At 38.2% G+C, this 20,594-nt stretch overlaps 1 protein-coding gene across 2 annotated transcripts; it reads left to right on the top strand.

Annotated features, from left to right (window-relative positions):
- The first annotated feature begins 200 nt into the window (after positions 1-200).
- LOC134799585 (uncharacterized) lies at positions 201-20,548 on the top strand. 2 transcript variants are annotated; one of them, XM_063772020.1, is made up of 4 exons: positions 201-675; positions 5,032-5,280; positions 13,637-14,797; positions 15,948-20,548. In XM_063772020.1, the coding sequence occupies exons 1-4, from the start codon at positions 390-392 to the stop codon at positions 16,724-16,726; spliced, it is 2,475 nt and encodes an 824-aa protein (XP_063628090.1). In that variant the 5' UTR covers positions 201-389; the 3' UTR covers positions 16,727-20,548. The 2 variants fall into 2 exon arrangements, with proteins under 2 accessions (XP_063628090.1, XP_063628089.1); XM_063772019.1 differs by having other exon boundaries at positions 201-679; positions 5,036-5,280.
- The last annotated feature ends 46 nt before the right edge of the window (positions 20,549-20,594 follow it).

Raw genomic sequence — 20,594 nt, 5'->3', positions numbered from 1 at the left:
TGAAGTAAAATTAAAATTGCAAGAAATGTCGATAGTTTATCGATATGACTTTATCGACATGGCTACAGCAAGGTGGGCCTCATTGTTAATCGTACACTAAACAAAAGTGGCAACAGTGACAGCTCGCTGAGACGGGATCTCTTTATATTAAATCTATGATGGGTTCACAGTATTTTGACAGTGACGTATCATTGGCCACTGGGAGCAGTAGGGAGGTGGTGCTGTCTCCAGTGGGTTAACATATCTTTTCGATCGTTAATCATCAAGATAATAATACTCAAAGTTAAACGATAACCAAATATTCGATAACGATACATGATAAACATTAATTAAAATCAAAAAGTGCCCAGTGAGTGTCTTAATCAGTTTTCAGGTAGGCACTAGGCGATATGAAAATCAGTTTGTATTTTTTGCTATTTTATGTGTGTAATACGGCATGCAATGGCGATAAAGAAGCCGAAGAGGAGGCGAACAGGAAACGGATACTTGACCAATTGACGAAAACACGCACAGTGATACTGGATGACTACCATTTGGTCACTAGGCAGATAGCGACCGATGTATATATGTACAGAAGCTACCGCACTGTGTCTGTTGTGTTTTATCCCGTCAGGAAAGACGTTAGCGATGCACGCTTCACATTCCAGGCTGAAGAGCTTCATTTAAATAACATTGGTAGGTGTTTTGTGTAATGTTTGCAATAATATTTATTTACGCAGGTTAAAACAATTCACTATTTTTGACGCATGACTCCGCGAAATAAAGTTGATGTATTGCTGTTTAATTTTGAGTAACGCCACATTCCACAGAGAGCGGACTGGGCCACGTTTAACTAGCAATGGTCTTCCACTGAATAATAGTGGAATTCCATTTTACTCTGGTCTTCTCAGTCAAAAATGGAGGCATTTCTGCTTATTACCTTTTTTGGTTGAAAGCGGGCATAAAGGGCAATAAACTTACCTGCAGAGTGTAAGGCACAGGCCCCATTGCCCCATTTAATGACTTTGTCACAGGCTTCAGTTGGTATGCCTGTACTCGAGCCCCAGTTGGCTCTTTACTTTACTATTTACCTGTTGAATTACAAAGTGGCAGACACACTCAAGAATCTATGTAATTTGTAATGAAATAAAATTTATTATTTCATTCAAACATAATCAAACACAATGGTAATCCGCCACATAAAAAAAAACTGCCACATGCTTCATCAAAACATAAACATAGTCCTCACTGGCATCGTCATGACCATGCATCGGGGTTTTCGGTGTGGGAAAGTTTTACACTATCCAAATAACAGGTAAAAACTGTAAACATTTATAAGCACATTTGGATCTAACTACCTATGTTTAATTCATAGTTTGGTAATTATTTTACAATCTTCTTTTTCGTGGTTGTGACCTCATGTCTGAGGGACGTGACTCCTATGGGTTATTCTTCCTACCACTGCTCTCCAGGCCTCTTGATCTTCGGCCATCTGCATTGTTGCCTGGAGCGAAGTCTGGGTAATATTTTGGACCACATCTGACTATCTACTGGGTGCACGCCCTCTACTCCTTCGTCCGTCGAGTCGACACTCCCGGTAATCATGCGCCTTTCTAGCGTGTCCGTGCCGCGTCTGACTGTGTGGCCGAAGAATTTGAGGACTCTTTGGGTACAGATGGTGGATAGCCTTGTGGTGATATTGAGCTCCTCTAAGATAGACTCGTTTGTGCAGCGTTCAGTCCAAGATATATTCAGCATTCTGCGCCAGCACCACATCTCGAACGCGTCTATCCTTCTAAGTGCCCGGGCTTTCAATGTCCAAGTCTCGGAAGCATACAGGAAGATTGAGAAGATAAGGGTATGCATGAGCTTTATCTTTGTTTTGTGGTTAATTCCTCAGATTTTACAATAAACAAAGTTATAAATACACGAAATCATTCCCGCACCGAAAACCCCGATGTATGGTCATGACCTTATTTATATATTCTACATTACCACTACTACAAATCATAACTTCTGCAACAAGCTTCGTCAAAAATGTAATATTAACTAGTCAAGTTTAGTAACATTTAGACAATGGTAGCTCTTTGAAATTAATATGTAGGTTATATCCAGAATAGCTAGGTAAAGATATCTCTTAATGCACTGCACATACAATATACATGTCAAACCTTGGACCTTTAGCATGATATCATCCCCTTTACTATCATGGCACATGTCCATATACTATCACAGAGACACAGGATTCTATCATTAGAACTGATTGATTGATGCAGCCAATTACATCAGTATTTATTTACAGTGATTCAGAGTGGTTGCGACCATTGCAGGGCTAGCACGGGCTTGTCATGTATCTCTAATAAATATTGCTTGTGACTTGAATTGATTGGGACAAGTGAATGGAATTCCATCCATATTAACAGAGTTGTAACTGGAACTTGAGTTGATATTGTGTAAGTGCAGTGAGTGAAAGGGCTGGATTCTCAAACTGTATGATACTATTTTGTGTCCTCAGAACTCCCTCATTAATTAGCCACTTCTATTAATAAAAAAATCTTTATTTTTATTATACTGTAGGTACTTACCTATTCAGAGTATTCAGTCTTCAACGAATTTATTAGGTATAAGTTTATAATGGTCTAGCTAGAGCTTATTGTTTATATTAAAATTATGTTTATTTTAAATTATTTTATTTGTAGAGTTACACTTTTATACGTCTTATGATTAGAAAGCCGAAATCAAAGTATGAGCGAGTGGTCAACAACAAAGCGTCGTAAATATTTTATAACCAATTACCTTTTCATTTAAAAACTTAGCTAAGGAATTCAGTTGTGTTGGCTAACAATTTAAGTAATTTAACATGACTTGCATTGCACGTTGTCGCACTTGTCTCGCGCGGCATAGTACCTATGTCAAGCGCGATTTCAAGTATGGAGTCGCGCGCGAAAACGCAAGTCATGCTAAGCGGTCTCACGATGTCACGATATTCTTTTTTCCCGCGGGTTGCGAATTCCTCCCCCTCTCTCTTTAGCCCTTCTCTACCCTTCGGGTGTAGGCGTCCTTCATTTTACGCCATTCGTCACGGTTCTGTGCGACCTGTCCAGCCACTTCTTCCCCGCAGTCCTTTTGATGTCGTCGGTCCAACGCATCTGGGGTCTACTTTGGGGACTACCCTGGGACCCTAATGGCGGTAAATATGCCCTAATGTGTTCTCAAATCACTCCTTTGTTAATCGCCGCGCCTATAATTTACGCCTTAAATCCCTTGTCTGAAGGTTCATTTTAACTTAACAAGATATTTTTATTAATAGGCGATGAGATTAAAATGAACTACACGGGTAGGCAGCGCAGGTAGGTGCGCAATTAATATAACTCGTCAATGTTTACCCTCAAGCCTGATCGATAAGGTGTACATTAGAGCTATTTTAATATAGGTATTTACGTTTGAGCTTTTTTATTATAGGTAGCTGCGGATCGTCGAACGAAATGGTCTATTTGTTTTCTAGCAAAATTCTCGCGGAATAGGTATTTTTAGCATTAGTAGACGTAGACGTCTTTCCGGCCTCGTAAAAGTCGAAAAGATTTTTTTGTTACACTGAGTTAAAGAATCTGAAACAGAAAAGTCAATGTTTTAGCAAGTATAGGTAATTTGGTATGTATGTTTGCGTGTTCATCTCTTTGTCATTGTCACTATCCCGAACGGCTTGATGTCACACCAGTCAGCAGTTGATTGTCCAAATTCCCTGAGGCATATTAGGATTATTACGTGATTCCAGGATAAACCAGCTTTAAGACACTTTGTCGTGCCATATTAGTTATAATAATAATTAGTCATAGCTATAGGAGATCTATTTGTCTGTCTGGGTGATAAGTTCGATTTTTTTCGTACTTTTACTCGTAGTATGGCATCACGAGAGAGAGGTCATTTTCTATTGAAAATCCTACATTCAAAACGGCGCATTAGATAATGATATTAAATATCTTGACGATACAGCAAACTATTATCAATAAATTTTTCGCCCTTAGACCCTTAGATAGATATTTATAAATATGTATGTCTAGTTTTTAAACTCTGAATATAATTAATGAATGAATAGTACCTATTGTACAATCGCCTGCGCTCGCGGTGTTCAAGTTAAGAAAAATTTGCCTTAATCCTTGCAAACGAGCGGCTACCTGCAAGGCGTTCAAACGAGTATCGCCCTAAGGGTGAAACACCGCGAGCGCAGGCGATTGTACCTATAAGTACCAGATTTTTTTATGATAGAATTGTGTTTATTTACAATCAAATATTGCATATCGGCAATTCGGCACTACTAAAAATCTCGTATCTCGCACACAAACTCAAAGTTGAAAGGCGTAACACTGTATGCGTCCCATTACATAGATACCACATTTTTGTCAGAACAAGATACGAGTATTTTTCTTTTCAAAGTAGCGCCGATAATTATATTGCTTAGTTGCAATTTATCTTCAAACAATTTCATGAATGTATGATAAAAATGGTTGACCGCACGCTTGGCTTAAAATGCTTAAACTTATCTAATCAGTCTAAATTACTCACTCGTGTCGTGGACACATGACTCTCATTTGTAGGACACTTGACTACTTCGCAACAAGAATACCAGTAGAAATTGATTACTAAATTAACTTTAGGTTCATACGTATCCGTTTAACAACTGCATTCCTTTTAGCCTGGCTGAAATCACGCATCTTCTTGGCATTATGTTAAAGATTATAGGTTTTTGTTTACAATCTTACCTAAACGCCAATAACATGTGGATTTGTCACGCTCTTTTCTTTGTTTTTCACACCTTATGCTACGGACAAATACGTGTTTATTTTGTACACACTTTCCGTTAATATATTTCTTTTAACGATTGTTTCCCGTGCGGAACAGTCTAGTGCAGGGTCAGCAGACTCACGCTTCGGCCACGAAACGCAAGCTGAACGCAGACGCCGACCGCCATACATTTGTGGCCATTCATGGCGGTCGGCGTCAGCGTCGAGCGTGCGTTGCGTAACCCTCGGGTAAACGTTCATTTGTTTTCAGGCAGGTGCGACCCTCAAGATGTCATAATCAACATAAAGCACGGCTCCTACCCAGCCGTGAACCCCGACGGGTACCCCTTCCCTAAAGACTTCGTGGACCCGGCAACCAGGGACACTATACACACGGTGGAATTGCTGTCGGATGGCAAGAATAAGTCCTACAGTATAATTCACCCCAAGCCTGGGTCTTGGTACGCGCTGGTGTACAGGAAATGGGAGGATCCTAGGACTCAGAAGGTTGAGCAGCAAGGTACGTGGATATTTCATATATAAAAGAGAGCGCCTATCATACGCTGTTAAAGCTTTCTACTACAGAGTCAAGGACCAAGCCTTCAAAAGGAGCCGATGACGATTGTATTGATTGACAAATGTAGACCAAAATCTCGTCAACAAATCACGTCCTAAGAATTTTGACAACGAAAGTAAAAAGGGAGTAATTATGAAGTATTTTCAATAAACCTTACCGTTACTTATTATTCTTATTAAACATCTCTCTCTACCTACATACCAATTGTCTATACTTACTCAGAAAATTGGTACATTGCATGAGTGCAGCCAGATTGAATTATAGGGTAACCTGCCTATGCCTATATAGATGCCTGGGCGAGGTCTAGAAATCTAGATAAGTAGGCCGAAACGGTTCACAACATCTAACGGTTACTTACTACATTGAATGATTGGTGCGTGTGCGTGACGTCGGGTCAGATGAATTGCTAGAATCAATGTGGCCATCAGGTTTGCAATTTACAATACCTTACAACTCGTGCTATGTGAGAAATCGGGGGCTAATTTTAGGATTTTTGGACAATGGCGTATATGCTCTCAGATCTAGTAAGTGCCTAGTGGACCAATTTGTATATCATAATGGCTGTTTATTACCTATATTTGGTATACCTAGCATTTTGCATTCGTACTAAGTTGCCGTGTGTTCACCGATAGAGTCGTGATTGAGGTCATTATTTTTCTATCATCAACGGAAGTAATTCGAAATACTAATTTCATATTGCCACGCCGCAACGCCGCACGCTAGAGTATTTTTATGAAAGTTTGTATTTTTCGTTACCCATCTAAGCAATGTAGGCGACAGCGTGGCAGATTTCCCATTTAGTAGGTAAAGGTCAAATCGATGGGCCGTATAATACATTGTTGATAATATTACGCCCTCGAGACGACCAAGTACACAGGCGCTCCCGTAGGGTGGGGTCGCGCGATCACGTACCACGTAATGATGTTAATTTATGGGAAAACTCATTGACAGTCTACAACTCTACATCAAGCCAATTAATGTTTAGCAGCAGCCTATCACAATTAATTAAAGCAGGGCTAAACAAGATTGGGAACACTTGTATTACCTACAGAATAAAACGATGGCAATATATTCGAACGAGCGAGCGAAGCGAACGAAGTTCTTACATTCGACTTGGGACACGCGGCTGGCTAGGGGCACGTCCCGGCATTTCGATGTTTTTAAGCTGAACTATCAGAGGATAGTTTGATACTCAAGAACTTAAGTAAATTTGTTCTAATTTAAATGAAATTGGGTAAACGTGTAGTTGAGGGCATTAAAAATTGAAGGCATTATATTTTAGTCATTAAATTATGAACAGGCTCGATCAAGGGGTTATTGAACTAGAAGAGCTTAGAAGGCTAAAAAGCTATTTGTGGGGGGTCTTGCTCTGCCCTCCTAACGAAAAGTGCAATAACTAGAGTCAAGCTACTTTCGAGAAAAACGCGGTAAAAGATTTTAAATTTGTTTAGTTGATATCTCCAATATTACACATCCTATTGACTTGAAACTTTGACCAAAAAATAGATAATATTTTTGAGTTTATTTGTACGTACCTAATAATTATTTATTTATTTATTTATACTATAAAAAATGAGCAAACGCACTTATGCTTAGGATGGTCCAATACAGACATGATATAATTACAAGCCATAACTGCAATAAGTAGTCTACTTATTGCACTTATCGTTAGTAATTCAAGATATTACGATTATTTTAAGCAATTATAGTATGGTGCTGTGCTGTATGCTTGAATCTTAAGTACAATAAGTAGTTTACTCATTGCAGTTTTAATTAGTAAGACGATGTGTTTAATTTTTTTTTCTATTATGGTTGTTGCAAAAGTGTATTTTTAACCGACTTCCAAATCCAAAAGGAGGAGGTTATCAATTCGGTTGTATGTTTTTTTTAATTTTTAATTTTTAATTTTTTATGTTTTTTACTCCATACCTCCGTCATTACAGGACCGATTTTGAAAATTCTTTTTTTAATTGGATGTATATGCGTACAGATTGGTCCCGTGTTTGTCAAAACCCAGTTCTGATGATGGGATCCATGAGGAATTGAGGGAACTCCTCAAATCAAGCATATACATTAAGAAAGGTGACATTTGATGAAGTGGAACTGTTGATGATGATCAGAAGGGAACTCCTCAACGACGCATAGTTCAGTTATGTTTGTTGTTGTTTGTTAAGCAAGTTAAGTTTTTAAGCCATATTTTTGTCAGGCTCGAGTTCTGATGATGGGTTCCACGAGGAATCGAGGGAACTCCTCAAATCTTAAAGGCATGCGTATAGAGATTTTTTGTATTTTCATCAGAAAATCAAGTATTTTCATTAAAAACAGTCGCATTTGATGAAGTGGAACTGCTGATGATGATCAGAACAGAACTCTTCAACGACGCATAGTTCACGTGTGGTGATTTGTCCTCTTCGTTATGTTTATTAAGCTAGTTAAGTTTTTAAACCACATTTATGTCAAGCTCGAGTTCTGAATATGGGATCCATGAGGTCGAGGGAACTCCTCAAATCTTAAAGGCATACGTATAGAGATTTTTGTATTTTCAACAGAAAATCAAGCGTTTACATTAAAAACTGTCGCATTTGATGAAGTGGAACTGCTGATGATGATCAGAACAGAACTCTTCAACGACGCATAGTTCACGTGTGGTGATTTGTCCTCTTCGTTGTGTTTATTAAGCAAGTTAAGTTTTTAAGCCACATTTATGTCAAGCTCGAGTTCTAAACATGGGATCCATGAGGTCGAGGGAACTCCTCAAATCTTAAAGGCATACGTATAGAGATTTTTGTATTTTCAACAGAAAATCAAGCGTTTAGATTAAAAACTGTCGCATTTGATGAAGTGGAACTGCTGATGATGATCAGAACAAAACTCTTCAACGACGCATAGTTCACGTGTGGTGATTTGTCCTCTTCGTTGTGTTTATTAAGCAAGTTAAGTTTTTAAGCCACATTTATGTCAAGCTCGAGTTCTAAACCTGGGATCCATGAGGTCGAGGGAACTCCTCAAATCTTAAAGGCATACGTATAGAGATTTTTGTATTTTCAACAGAAAATCAAGCGTTTACATTAAAAACTGTCGCATTTGATGAAGTGGAACTGCTGATGATGATTAGAACAGAACTCTTCAACGATGCATAGTTTGGCGATTTCGATTTTGTGGGTTAGGTTAGGATAGAACTGCGACCCTTAGAGAAACGAAGTGCTACTAGAAAAGTGGGTAAAGTTAGGTTAGAACTGCGACCCTTACAGAAACGAAATATGCTACGAGAAAAAGGTGACGAAGTGGATTACTATATCAGTTAAATACCAGCCAATAATGTATATATGGCATTTCAAACTATTTTGAGAAGTCGGTTTTTTTCTATTAAAGATTATATTATGACATAGCATTACAATAACACAAGTAATAAAAAAATAAACATTTATTTTTAGAGGCCTACTTCTGGTAAATAATACTAGTTTTTCATGTCTCACTATTGCAATTATATTATTCGGTAAAAAAATCGAACAAAAATAGGCGACTGATGGGTGCTTGTGGCACAAAATGGAAACTTATTCCGTACCCTTGGCCCCGCAGTGAACATTTTACTACTCATAAATGCGACAACTTGCCATCATATTGCACCGTTATTGGTAAAAATATACTGTCTGTGCCCCATCCTCCTAAACATAAATGCAATAACTTAGTTGTATTGCCTTGTTATTAAATAAACTTATCATTAAAATTTCGACAATCCTAAACATAAGTGTAACAACTTCACTTATGGCGTTTATGATTAGTTATTGGACTAACATTTGATATCACAATTTTACTAAGCATAAGAGCGATAACTACAGTTATGTCGTTCTTCATAAGTAAATCACAAGTCATTGCCTCAGATATTGCAGTTTTGATTAATAAAAAACATGTTTACGTTACAGATACCTTAAAACTGTCTAAGAAGAAAATATAGAACTCGTTATGCTCAACGCGAATATGTATATAACTCAACTTGACCCAAAACTCGAGTTATTGCACTTTTCGTTAGGAGGGCAGTGCTATTCTGGTCATCTTTTTGCAAGAAAATATCGTCGAGTTTGGTATCAAATGAAAGTGCTCGGCTTGCACTTTTATAATATCGTTATTAAATTTACCATTTTGAAATAATTAGCAAGATAAAAATAAACATAATATAGGTATTTGACATTTGACCATAGAAGGTAGGATCGTATAGAAGTGGTATACGCGTGCCACGGTGAGGGACAAAACATACGCAAATGCGACGCTGTGATTGGTCGAATTCATTTGTTGCCACCATTATCCATACTAAAAAAAAGGTGGGGAACAAATAAAATGTGAGACTGTGACAAGGACAAACAATAATAGTTCTTTCGCTGCTACTCCTACTGAAAGATACATAGGACTATCCCGTTCTGTCAGTTACCCCCACCACTCATGCCAGATCCAGGTATATTCTAGATTCATGCATTTGACAGGAAATATTTCGGCTTACCACTGATACAGTATCAGTTAAGGGCTCCACAGACCTTGTAATATATCCATGCGATTTTTGATCCATTGCCGCCTATAGTGGGACATAAAATAGTAGAAATTAAATAAAATGGAACTCTATAATTTCCATACTATAGTCGGTCAAACAAGTTTGGCAGTAGAAAAAGGCGCGATATTCAAATTTTCTATGGGACGATAACCCTTCGCGCCTACATTTTTAGCCGCTTTTTTCTACTGACGGAAATGGCTAGACAGCCTATAAATTGTTGCCATGTATAAGCATTTTACGTCAAAAATGTGACAGCTACGTCGAAAGTGGCGCCCTCATTTATTAACCGACTTCCAAATCTCAAAAGGAGGAGATTCGATTGTGATTTTTTTTATGTTCATTACTCCATATCGCCGTCATTACCGGACCGATTTTGAAAAAACCTTTTTAGATTGTATGTATATGCATACAGATTGGTCCCGTTTTTGTCAAAACCCAGTTCTGATGATGGGATCCATGAGGAATCGAGGGAACTCCTCAAATCTTAAAGGCATATATATATAGTGATTTATGTGTTTTATCAACAAATCAAACATATACATTCAAAAAAGTGACATTTGATGAAGTGGAACTGCTGATGATGATCAGAACGGAACTCTTCAACGAAGCATAGTTCACGTTTGGCGATTTGTCCTCTTCGTTATGTTTGTTAAGAAAGTTAAGTTTTTAAGCCACATTTATGTCAAGCTCGAGTTCTGATGATAGGATCCACGAGGAATGGAGGGAACTCCTCAAATCTTAAAGGCATGCGTATAGAGATTTTTGTATTTTCATCAGAAAATCAAGCATTTTCATTAAAAACTGTCGCATTTGATGAAGTGGAACTGCTGATGATGATCAGAGATCAGAACGGAACTCTTCAACGACGCATAGTTCATGTTTGGCGATATGTCCTCTTCGTTATGTTTGTTAAGCAAGTTTTTAGCCACCTTTTTGTCAAGCTCGAGATCTGATGATGGTATCCATGAGGAATCGAGGGAACTCCTCAAATCTTAAAGGCATGCGTATAGAGATTTGTGTATTTTCATCAGAAAATCAAGAATTTACATTAAAAACTGTCGCATTTGATGAAGTGGAACTGCTGATGATGATCAGAACAGAACTCTTTAATGACTACACGTTTGGCGATTTCGAATTTCGATTTTGACGGAGCTGGCCCTGGAGCCAGACCTGACCCGGATCCGGGCTCTTATCTGGACCTGAACCCGGTCCTAGACCCGGACTTGGACCTGGACCAAGACCTAGACCTGGACCTCGACCTGGACCTGGTCCTGGACCCGGATCCGGACTCGGACCCGGACTCGGACCTTGACCCGGAAAACCACTGATACCTAAGCTAAATAAACCACTATGATTACCTACCATAAAATGTAGGTATAAAGTATAATGATGCCAAACTTACTAGCCCCTTCCGCTCAAACCCCCGTACACCGCACCGCACGCGCCGTTAAGTGGGTTAGGTTAGGTTTGAACTGCGATCCTCACAGAACCGAAAAAAGTGTGTTAGGTTAGAGTTAGAACTGCGAGCCTTACAGAAACGAAATGCTATTAGAAAAGTGTTTTGGTTAGGTTCGAACTGCAATCCTCACAGAACCGAACTGCTATCAGAGAAGTGGGTTCGTGAGGCTAGACTGCGATCCTTACAGAAACGAAATGCTACCTACTAGAAAAGTGGGTGGTTTTACCTCCTTTTCTACATAGTGCACCATCTATGTACAATAATCTTTCACCGGCCCCCTTGAAGTCGGTTTTTTTTTCTTGAAAATTATTTTCTACTATTTTATGTCGAACTATACGAGTGGGTAGGTGCAACAAAGTCAATCGCTCTATATAATTTTTGGCAAACCGCGAGTACTCAGTTCGGGGTTAACTACTAGTTTTAATTTAAATATGTAAAACTATTAAAACTTCTGGTCAGACGGTCAGAGTAAATCGCGTGACATCCAAACCGGGAGTCGTGGGTTCATAATCCAGTACCAGAGTTTCTTAGACTTCACGAAATACTGTTAATTATTAGAGGTCCTACTAGTCACTTTTCGGTGAATACCTAAATCGCGAGGAAACCGGACGGATTCCAAAAAACTATCCTCTGAGTTTGACGGTTGGATAGCAATCACTTCGTAAAAAGTAGTGAATGCGTCAAATGTACCTATTAGTGGGTACATTTTCAAGCGGACCCCAGCATGCAGTAACATACCGCGTGCATATTGTGGCAAAAATTGCAGGACTATGATGATGCAGACATAAGTTAAATTAGTAAATTCTATTGTTATATACCATAACTATAATCTAGTTAGCTAAAAGACTTTATTGTTGATTGAGTCACAAATCTTTAGTTTTCACATAAAATATTATAAACAACGTTATTTTTACTTTGAATGGCTAATACTAAACTAATCGATAACTTGTTACATTTTCTGCTGCTCCCCGCTCACTTCCCTATCCATCCTACCTACGCGATATCAAGTCAACAAAGACAATCAATACACAAGTTAAAATTTTAGGCCGGATTTTGGTTGGAGAATTTGTTATAATTTCCCTATTACGTTAATTATAGTACTAGCTAGTATATCGGGCAATCAGGTCATTCAGCTATTCACCTCTATTCTATTGTCCTGTCCGCTAAGGTTAAATGGCTCACTCAATAACATTAAAATCGATAATGCTCTTTCTAATTAGGTACACGTATATAAGTGTTGAACAAATCATACGCTGATTGCAAACAGCGTCCCAACTTAGTTTTTCACTATAATATGTACATTATATCAAAACTCTTTACGAGTATTTTAAATTCTTAACTATTACAAACAAGAAATGCCAAAATAAAATAATTCGGCGCACGAAGTCTATCCACAAGATTTAATTTTTAATTGTTAGAAACCAATTTACCTGAACAATGTCCCATCGTCCACACTGTTTAGCTGACAAGTGGTAAACCTTATTAAAAATACATACTCGTAAGGTCGTAAGGCCGACGGTCATTTTGGAGTGCTGTTTTTAATATCTATAATGCGCGTTAACAACTTTGTTGGTTTTCAAAGACAGAAAACTACCTTTGCCTGAGATCGACGCGTAGTACTGTACAAAATACCGCGTTGACATACAGAGATACCGCTAAACTCATTTTATTATAGATTCAACGGCTAGATGGTAAATAGGTTGGCAGGAAACCGGCACAATCACAATTGCAGTGATGTCAATCTAGCGCGAGCAGTGATTTTTGTTCGGTCTAGATGATCTAATGTGAACCTAATTTTGTACGTCATATGAATCGGTATTGACTGGGGTATGGTAGGTATGCATATTTGAAACTTAACTTAAAGTAGTGGAGAGGGGTGTACCTGGTGTCCTAATGTTTTACGAATATGTATGGTATGTGTTTACGGCATTACAGTAAATATAAGTGTCCTTGGTCTATACAGAGAAGAATCAAATTTGTCTGGATACCCGAGTTAATGTTCCTCATTTATTTTGTCGTTTTAAAACAATAATATAAGTTATACACTATTCTCCACTTCGTTTGGGAAATACTAGAAATGTTTGGGTATTTTCTATACAAAACTATACTATGTATTTATATATAAATATTCGCTGTTTAAGATATTTAAAGTCATGATAAAAACAGGTAGTTGTTACTTTATACCCAAACTTAAATGCACGAGTATTTAGAGCGTCAACAGTGCACTGATGGGGTCCAAAGATAATTTTACTTAAAAAAACCTAGCAACACTCATTATTCTTGGCGTCTCATTCCAGGTCTCGTTGCCGACTGCCACACAATCTTATACACGGACCTGCAAGTGAAAATAGACGATGACGTCCGACTTATAGACTGTGACCAGGGCATCACCATCTCCTACTCGAATATCCCTGCTACCTACAAATGTATGGTCGTTGACAACATACAACCAGTCAACTTCAACTTTACAATCACGAACACTGCCGGTGCTGACAGAGACGTCATCTTCCTTATAGAAGCCCTATACCAACCCTCTCTAGATAATAACCTCCTCTCATGCTACTTCGACCCAAGAGCCAGCAATGTACACTCAGTAAACTTCATTCCTCATCCAAACGCGTGGCATTACTTCAGAATAGAACACTACACCCCCGAAAATGATACCAAAATCAATGACTGTAACAACCTATACTATGCCAGAACGGAAGAAGACGATCTCAGCAATCATTCCGTTATAGACCTTATGCGCGACGACAAAGGTCGCTTTTTCACATTCGACTACGGCTTACCTACCACTGATTTGCAAGACGCAACCAGCTTAGTCAATCTGACCTCGGACGAAGTGAAGTCCTTAAGGTTTCCGGTGACCAAAATCTTAGATATCGGAGGCACTTTAGCTTTGGAAGCTAGTCTGCTTATGAAAAACCTGAAATATTACATGGGATGGAAAAGAGATCGGAAAGGTGCCCAAGGAAATTTGCTGGCGTTTACGGAGGATAGCCAGTATATGCGCGTTGTGATCTGTTTGGACATCGGTCACACGAGCTTGCCCTTATCGTCCGGACACTGCCAATACAACGATCACGTGAAGCCGGCGTTGTTCGTCTTGAACAGCACGGACTCAGAGTCCATAGACGATAAAGTGATAATTCCTTTTCCCGACGACGGGCAGTGGTATCTGACGTTCCGTTTGTTTTGCGATGAAGTCGTCTGTCCTTGTCGGACGTTTGATAACGGTACGAAGTATTACGTGAACTCGAGCGTGCTAGACAGGGACGAGGAAGACTTGGGGAACGTGTCGATGCGAGAGGGGGAGAAGGATTGCAACGTGACCGTGGTGCTGTCGATCTCCTCGTCGTCTTGTGTTGGCGGCCGCTGCGGGAACCACGGCAGCTGTCTGCTCAACACGTTCGGGGGACTGATTATGTCTTTTTGCTCCTGCACGGCTGGTTACGGAAGTGAGTATTAATTATATATTCTATAAGCGTGAAACATAGCCTTTCAAATGGGATATTTAATTTGTTGTAAGTAGGAGGATAACTTTAAACTGAAATAAATGCCATATACTATAAGAAAAAGTGACCAAGGCCTCCAGTGCCCCAGGCTGGAATCGAACCAGCGTCCTCTGCTATTGCGGCAGGTGCCTGCCGTATATATAGTACAGTGTAGTGTAGTAGTATGGCTGGTAGGTGGATATAGTAGTGTGTCTAGGTACTTGAAATAAAAACTAATTAAAATATTTTCTGAAAATAATTTAATTTGTTCTAATATGTACTTCTAATAGTGAGGATAACTTAGTTTATTATTATTATTATTATGTTGCACAAATCCCATTCGGTCGGTGCAACATTTTTTGACTGTCGCCCGCCGGTTGTCACCACTTTCTTCCATCCCTCTGCATCCCAGGCCCATGCTACGCTAGGTGATGTACTCTTAATTTTTCTAGTATGGGCGCAACTTTCAAATATGCTCTTATATTGCTATATTTATACCATATATTTCGATGGTTACTTTTTGACAATTAATTAAAATTAGAAAGATAAAACGTGGAACTTGAAAATAAAGCAGTCAATGTACACATTTACAGGCTAACTATACAACAAACAAACAACTACATCACTACTAAATGCTGACCCTAACTTAGAGGACGTAGGTAGGCAATTAATCCTACATATTGTGATATTAAGCGCTAATCCAGGTGTTTGCAATTGTAAAATAATTAAAAGGCATGTAACGATTCCTAGTATTATGTTCTTGTTGGATAGTAGTCTTGGTGACTGTAAATAGGATCGTTACAGGATAATAAAATCGGAATAACAATTTATTACTCAGTATACCACAGTGTGGTTAAAATATTAACTATGGTAATTACTGTAATTAGTTAACGACTATTAAATTTTGCTCCAGCAATTGTAAACATTATACATTTAATTATATAAATATAACACAAGGACTATTGATTACTTCCAATGTTACATTTTAATTAAAATCATTTGCATATTTTTTCCACAAGAGCTGGAAGACAACTCAGCAAATTCGGTACATTGTATGAACATCTACATATAAAATAAAGACAAAATAACTAACCATCATTATTTACAATTTCAGGCTGGGACTGTTCTGACGACTCAAGGATGGACAGCAGCGTATCCATGATCGTGTCAGTACTACTCCTCACCCTCAGCAACATGCTCTTCTTCATCTCCATCTACGTGGCCATCATCAGACTCTACTACACCGAAGCCATGATGTATGGGTTCACCATGGTCTTCTCTACATTCTACCACGCCTGCGACGCGCCCGCTCAGGTAGCCTACTGTATCACCCGACCGAACATTCTACAGTTCGGAGACTTCTACTGCGGTATCATGTGCTTCTGGGTAACATTACTGGCCATGGCCATCATGGGTGAGAAACTGAGATCCTCATTACAACTGATCGGTGCAATAATCATAGCTTTACTCACTACGTGGAACATGCATTCTATAGTCGCGTTTATTTTACCTGTTGCGATTGGATGCGGACTTTTATTCTTAAGTTGGTATTTAGATTGGAGAAAGACTCATGCGTTAATGTTCAAGAGATCGTATTACACAACTTTCTTGCCTATAGGCATATTGTTGGTCGGTGTAGGTTTGATCTGCTTTGCTTTTCTTCAGACTGAGCAGAATTATAAGATTGTACATTCGATTTGGCATATGATAATCGCTGCAAGCGTAGTGTTCCTTTTACCGGACATAAAACGCGGAGACGACGCCAACCCATTCCTGCCCGGCCCCAATTTCTGGAGACTGCCGTTTTGTAGCAAATTCAACAGATCTCAGACCCCTAACACTGTCAATAGATCTCAAACTCCTACAACAACGGCCCCGCTAACAGCAGACTGAAAGCGTCAATTGCCATCCATTATAAAACGAGCCTTATGTCGTTTTGCTAAGGTGCAAATACAAATAACGCGTTAGTGTTAGTAGTAATTAAGATATAAATGTTATTTCCGTTAGTTATGACATTCTCCTACTAGTCAACACTATTTTGAACGAGTACAGATATTTTAGTAATTCGTATAGCTCTTGATAGTTAGGTGTAACGTATTGAATTCACATGACAATAGATAATGATAGGTAGTAGTACAATTTTCATATATTTATTGAAGTACACGAAACAAAATGAAAAAGACTGTGAGAAGAATAAGAGAACTAAGCAGAGCCGGACTCGGACATTGTTATCGAGGTAAATCTATAAGTAATGGCCGATTTATGGATGCTATCAATTTATGAGTTAACTAATTGTTCTTATTAAATGCCCCGAGTCCGGCCCTGGCAATACGTAACCAACATACCACGCCCCACGACCCCGTTAGAAATTAACGGACCAATTTTGATGTGATTTTCTGTGATAGTGTACCAGAATGTAGCTGATTTTTTATCGTTCTGTTTCTATACTTGAATATTTTTAATTGATATTTCTAACAAGGGAAGTCGAAGGCTCGTTCAAACTTTTAATATTTACAGAATTAACTTTGTTTCTGAAACGGGTCTAGATGTAAATAATAAATTATATATCCAAGGGTATTTGTAATAAAATAAAGCTACATGCGAAGTGCGTGGTGGAGTAATATAAGCGACGACAACGCACAGCGGAGGAAGAATGACCTTCGTGGGACTTTTTCGAGGAATGGGTCAAACCCGACAAATCGAGATATTTTTGTCAGTTAAATAACAACTCTCACATATAGTTCTAATTTCAAAAACCCATTTGCACGACTTATCGGGTTTTACCGCACAGCCTTCGATTTGACAGCTGTTAACTCAATCAGATAGTCATGCACAGATCGAATATTCGTCACGATCACACGATTGTGTTAGAGATGGGCAGCTTTAGGGTTTACCGTTTAGTGTAGTTGTTGGATATAAAGAAATTTACTAATAATTGTGGACAATAAGACTGTAGACCATTCAAGTAAAAGTATTAAAGGTGGTCTCAATATATCGAACACAATACGACCTTAATATGTAAATCTTATTGAAGTATTTAATTGCATATTTTACAAGTAGGTAAATCTACGTTTACTTAATGACAAACGCGCAATTCATAAAAAAATGCAGTTTTAAGAAACAACATGAACTATGAAAAATCTTCTAGCCTGCATAGGTACTTAGGGCATACTGAAAATACCTGGACTGGCCGCTTAGAAAAAATAAGTCTTCTCATATATCAGAATCCAGAAACTTTCAGTATGGCCCGCGTAATAATATGCTAATGATATTTCGCACAAGTTCTTATAAACTCATTGGCACGAGCCGGGGTTCGAAGCCACGATCTCAAGTTAGAAAGCAGCAAGCCTTACTTTGCTACCAACGCTTCATGAAGAATTTTGGTAGTATGAGATGGCTCGTATAAATACGTACATATACATGTACTGATGTACATTAATATTGGACGAAGTCAATATTGACCGAGCAGTGACATACGATGTACAAAAGTCAATAAATTCATCAATTAAAATCGAACTATAATGTTGTAGTTGTATACTTAATTATTGCAACTACAAATAGTAGTTAGTATTATATAAATTAACTTCAAATTTTGACAAATATCTGTTTTTTTGTAAATATAGGCCCCATTAATAGAATGTATCTAGTTAAATAAAGAGTATTCACGTGACTCCAACTCTAGTAATACTCGAACAATGTTTTGGTACACTTCCTGACATAAAGGTAAAGGTGTTACCATGTAAATGTCTCCAACTTTCAGATATGTACCCCTTAATTTGAATGATAATAATAAGTAATTCGTATTCGTTTGATTCTGGAACTTTAATAAGCTTTAAAAATAATATTTTTCTTAATAATGTGAGGCATGATAATATAATTGTACAAAAAAAGATGGTGTTTTGAGGAATGAATGCATTGGTTTACGAAAGCACAGTGTAAAAAAATATGAATTACGTGTATTTTAAGTTTATAAGTAGCTTCAGCAATTTTAACGGAAGCCTGTGCAAAAGTAGGCAATTATAAAAACTCGTTGACCTCTGAAAATAGTACATATATGTATAGTGAAAGGCCTAAACAATAAATGGTTGGCATGGCAAAAAAACGCTTGTAAAACCAACTTTGTAATCTTTACGATAGTGTTCAAAATCTAATGCATGTCATCACACAGGCATTTTACTAATGTATTTCATACATCAGGGGATCTAGCCAAGATGTGTAATAAGTCTGTAGTTTCAAAATACTTTCGGGCATTTTATTAGTACTTACATACTACAAATGTAGGTATTTATTTGTAAATGAAGTAACGAACCCTGAAATGTTAGACTAGATACTTTTGCCATGTTTTTTTTTATGCAACTGTAAATAAGTAAGAATTGTCCAATATTGTAATATAAACTGACGGTGCCTTATACCTATTGTCCACTTTCGAATTTCGAGACCGTTCGTGAATGAACTCTTGGCAATGGCATAATTTAGGACAGTTGCAACCATGGGGTAAAGTGGTATAAGATTTATACACTTCCACTGTGTATGACTGTACGTCCACATACCCAACGATACCTTCTCTACCCTAATTGCTACTTTATCAAAGTTGTCTCATGGTTGAAACTGCCCTGATTCACCATAAATACGTAGAAAAAAAAGTACCTACTACAGTGTGTGTATCAATATAAATTTAGTATAACTATTAGTTAAAGGAAAATTCGTGTAGAAAAAAGAATGGTCTCCTTCTTCCATTAGTGATTGTGCCATGTGTAATATTAATATTTAGCAAATTAATATCCATATTGAGATTATTTAGCGGCATTCTCTTTATAATGATCACTTGCTTTAAAGGGTTGTCCCTTGTCTGTGTTGTTGTTGTTGTGTACAAAAATTTAAATATGAAACACAAACTTGAGTAATATACAAACCATACACTTCTACATAAATTAAGAGGCTATTTCACATCTAAATGATCCTTCTTTTGGCTGTATATCCGCAGTAAAGAACATATAACCCTCTTTGAAAACTTATTAAGGCAAGATCGTCTATATGAAACTTAAACATGTAGGTACCAATATAAAAACCCTGCCAAGCATGCTTAACCCTTTACCAGGCTGACAGTTCAAAAATGACAATCGAATATCGGTCTTACTCATCGAAAATAGAACACATGTTTGAAGTGACGTATGTGGGACATATATATCCCTTAGCCTGGTAAAGGGTTAAGACGCGTTTAGATACGGTACGAATATTTAAGTACGACAGGTATGTTAAATTGTGTAGACGGTCTTACCTACACAAACAATGTTACCCATATTGACCATACCTTAATGATATTTATAATGGGTCTTTACAAAACTTGGCCTTATAATACTTGTATTAATGTTGACATTCCTTCCATCTTCGTTTGCTCAAATGGTGAAGTTTCACTTCTTCTGATCTCTCGGGGCAAAACAGGAACATTGTATATTTCTGACTTTAGCCTAAGTATAAGGCAGCTACAGTGTTTATAAACCGACCACTTAAATGAGTCGGGAAGGTGCGGGCGCCGTACGCCTGCCGCCCGCATCTTCCCCGCCACCCTTAGGGTCGGTTGCACCGAACTGTTTGTATCGTTAAAGAGTTCGCTAAATTTTTATGTATGGAAAGTTTCATAGTAAAGCGCCGGGGCGCGCCGGCTGACGTTGATCAGTCTGTCAAATGTGGTTGGTGCAACTGGCCCTTAGTCGTCCTACCCCGTCGCCCCCGTACCGCGCAGGCGAGGACTCATTTAAGC

The sequence above is a fragment of the Cydia splendana genome, chromosome 18 (assembly GCF_910591565.1).
Source record: "Cydia splendana chromosome 18, ilCydSple1.2, whole genome shotgun sequence".
NCBI lineage: Eukaryota > Metazoa > Arthropoda > Insecta > Lepidoptera > Tortricidae > Cydia > Cydia splendana.
Note: the sequence above shows the minus strand (reverse complement) of the source record. Positions and strands in the feature narration are given on the sequence as shown.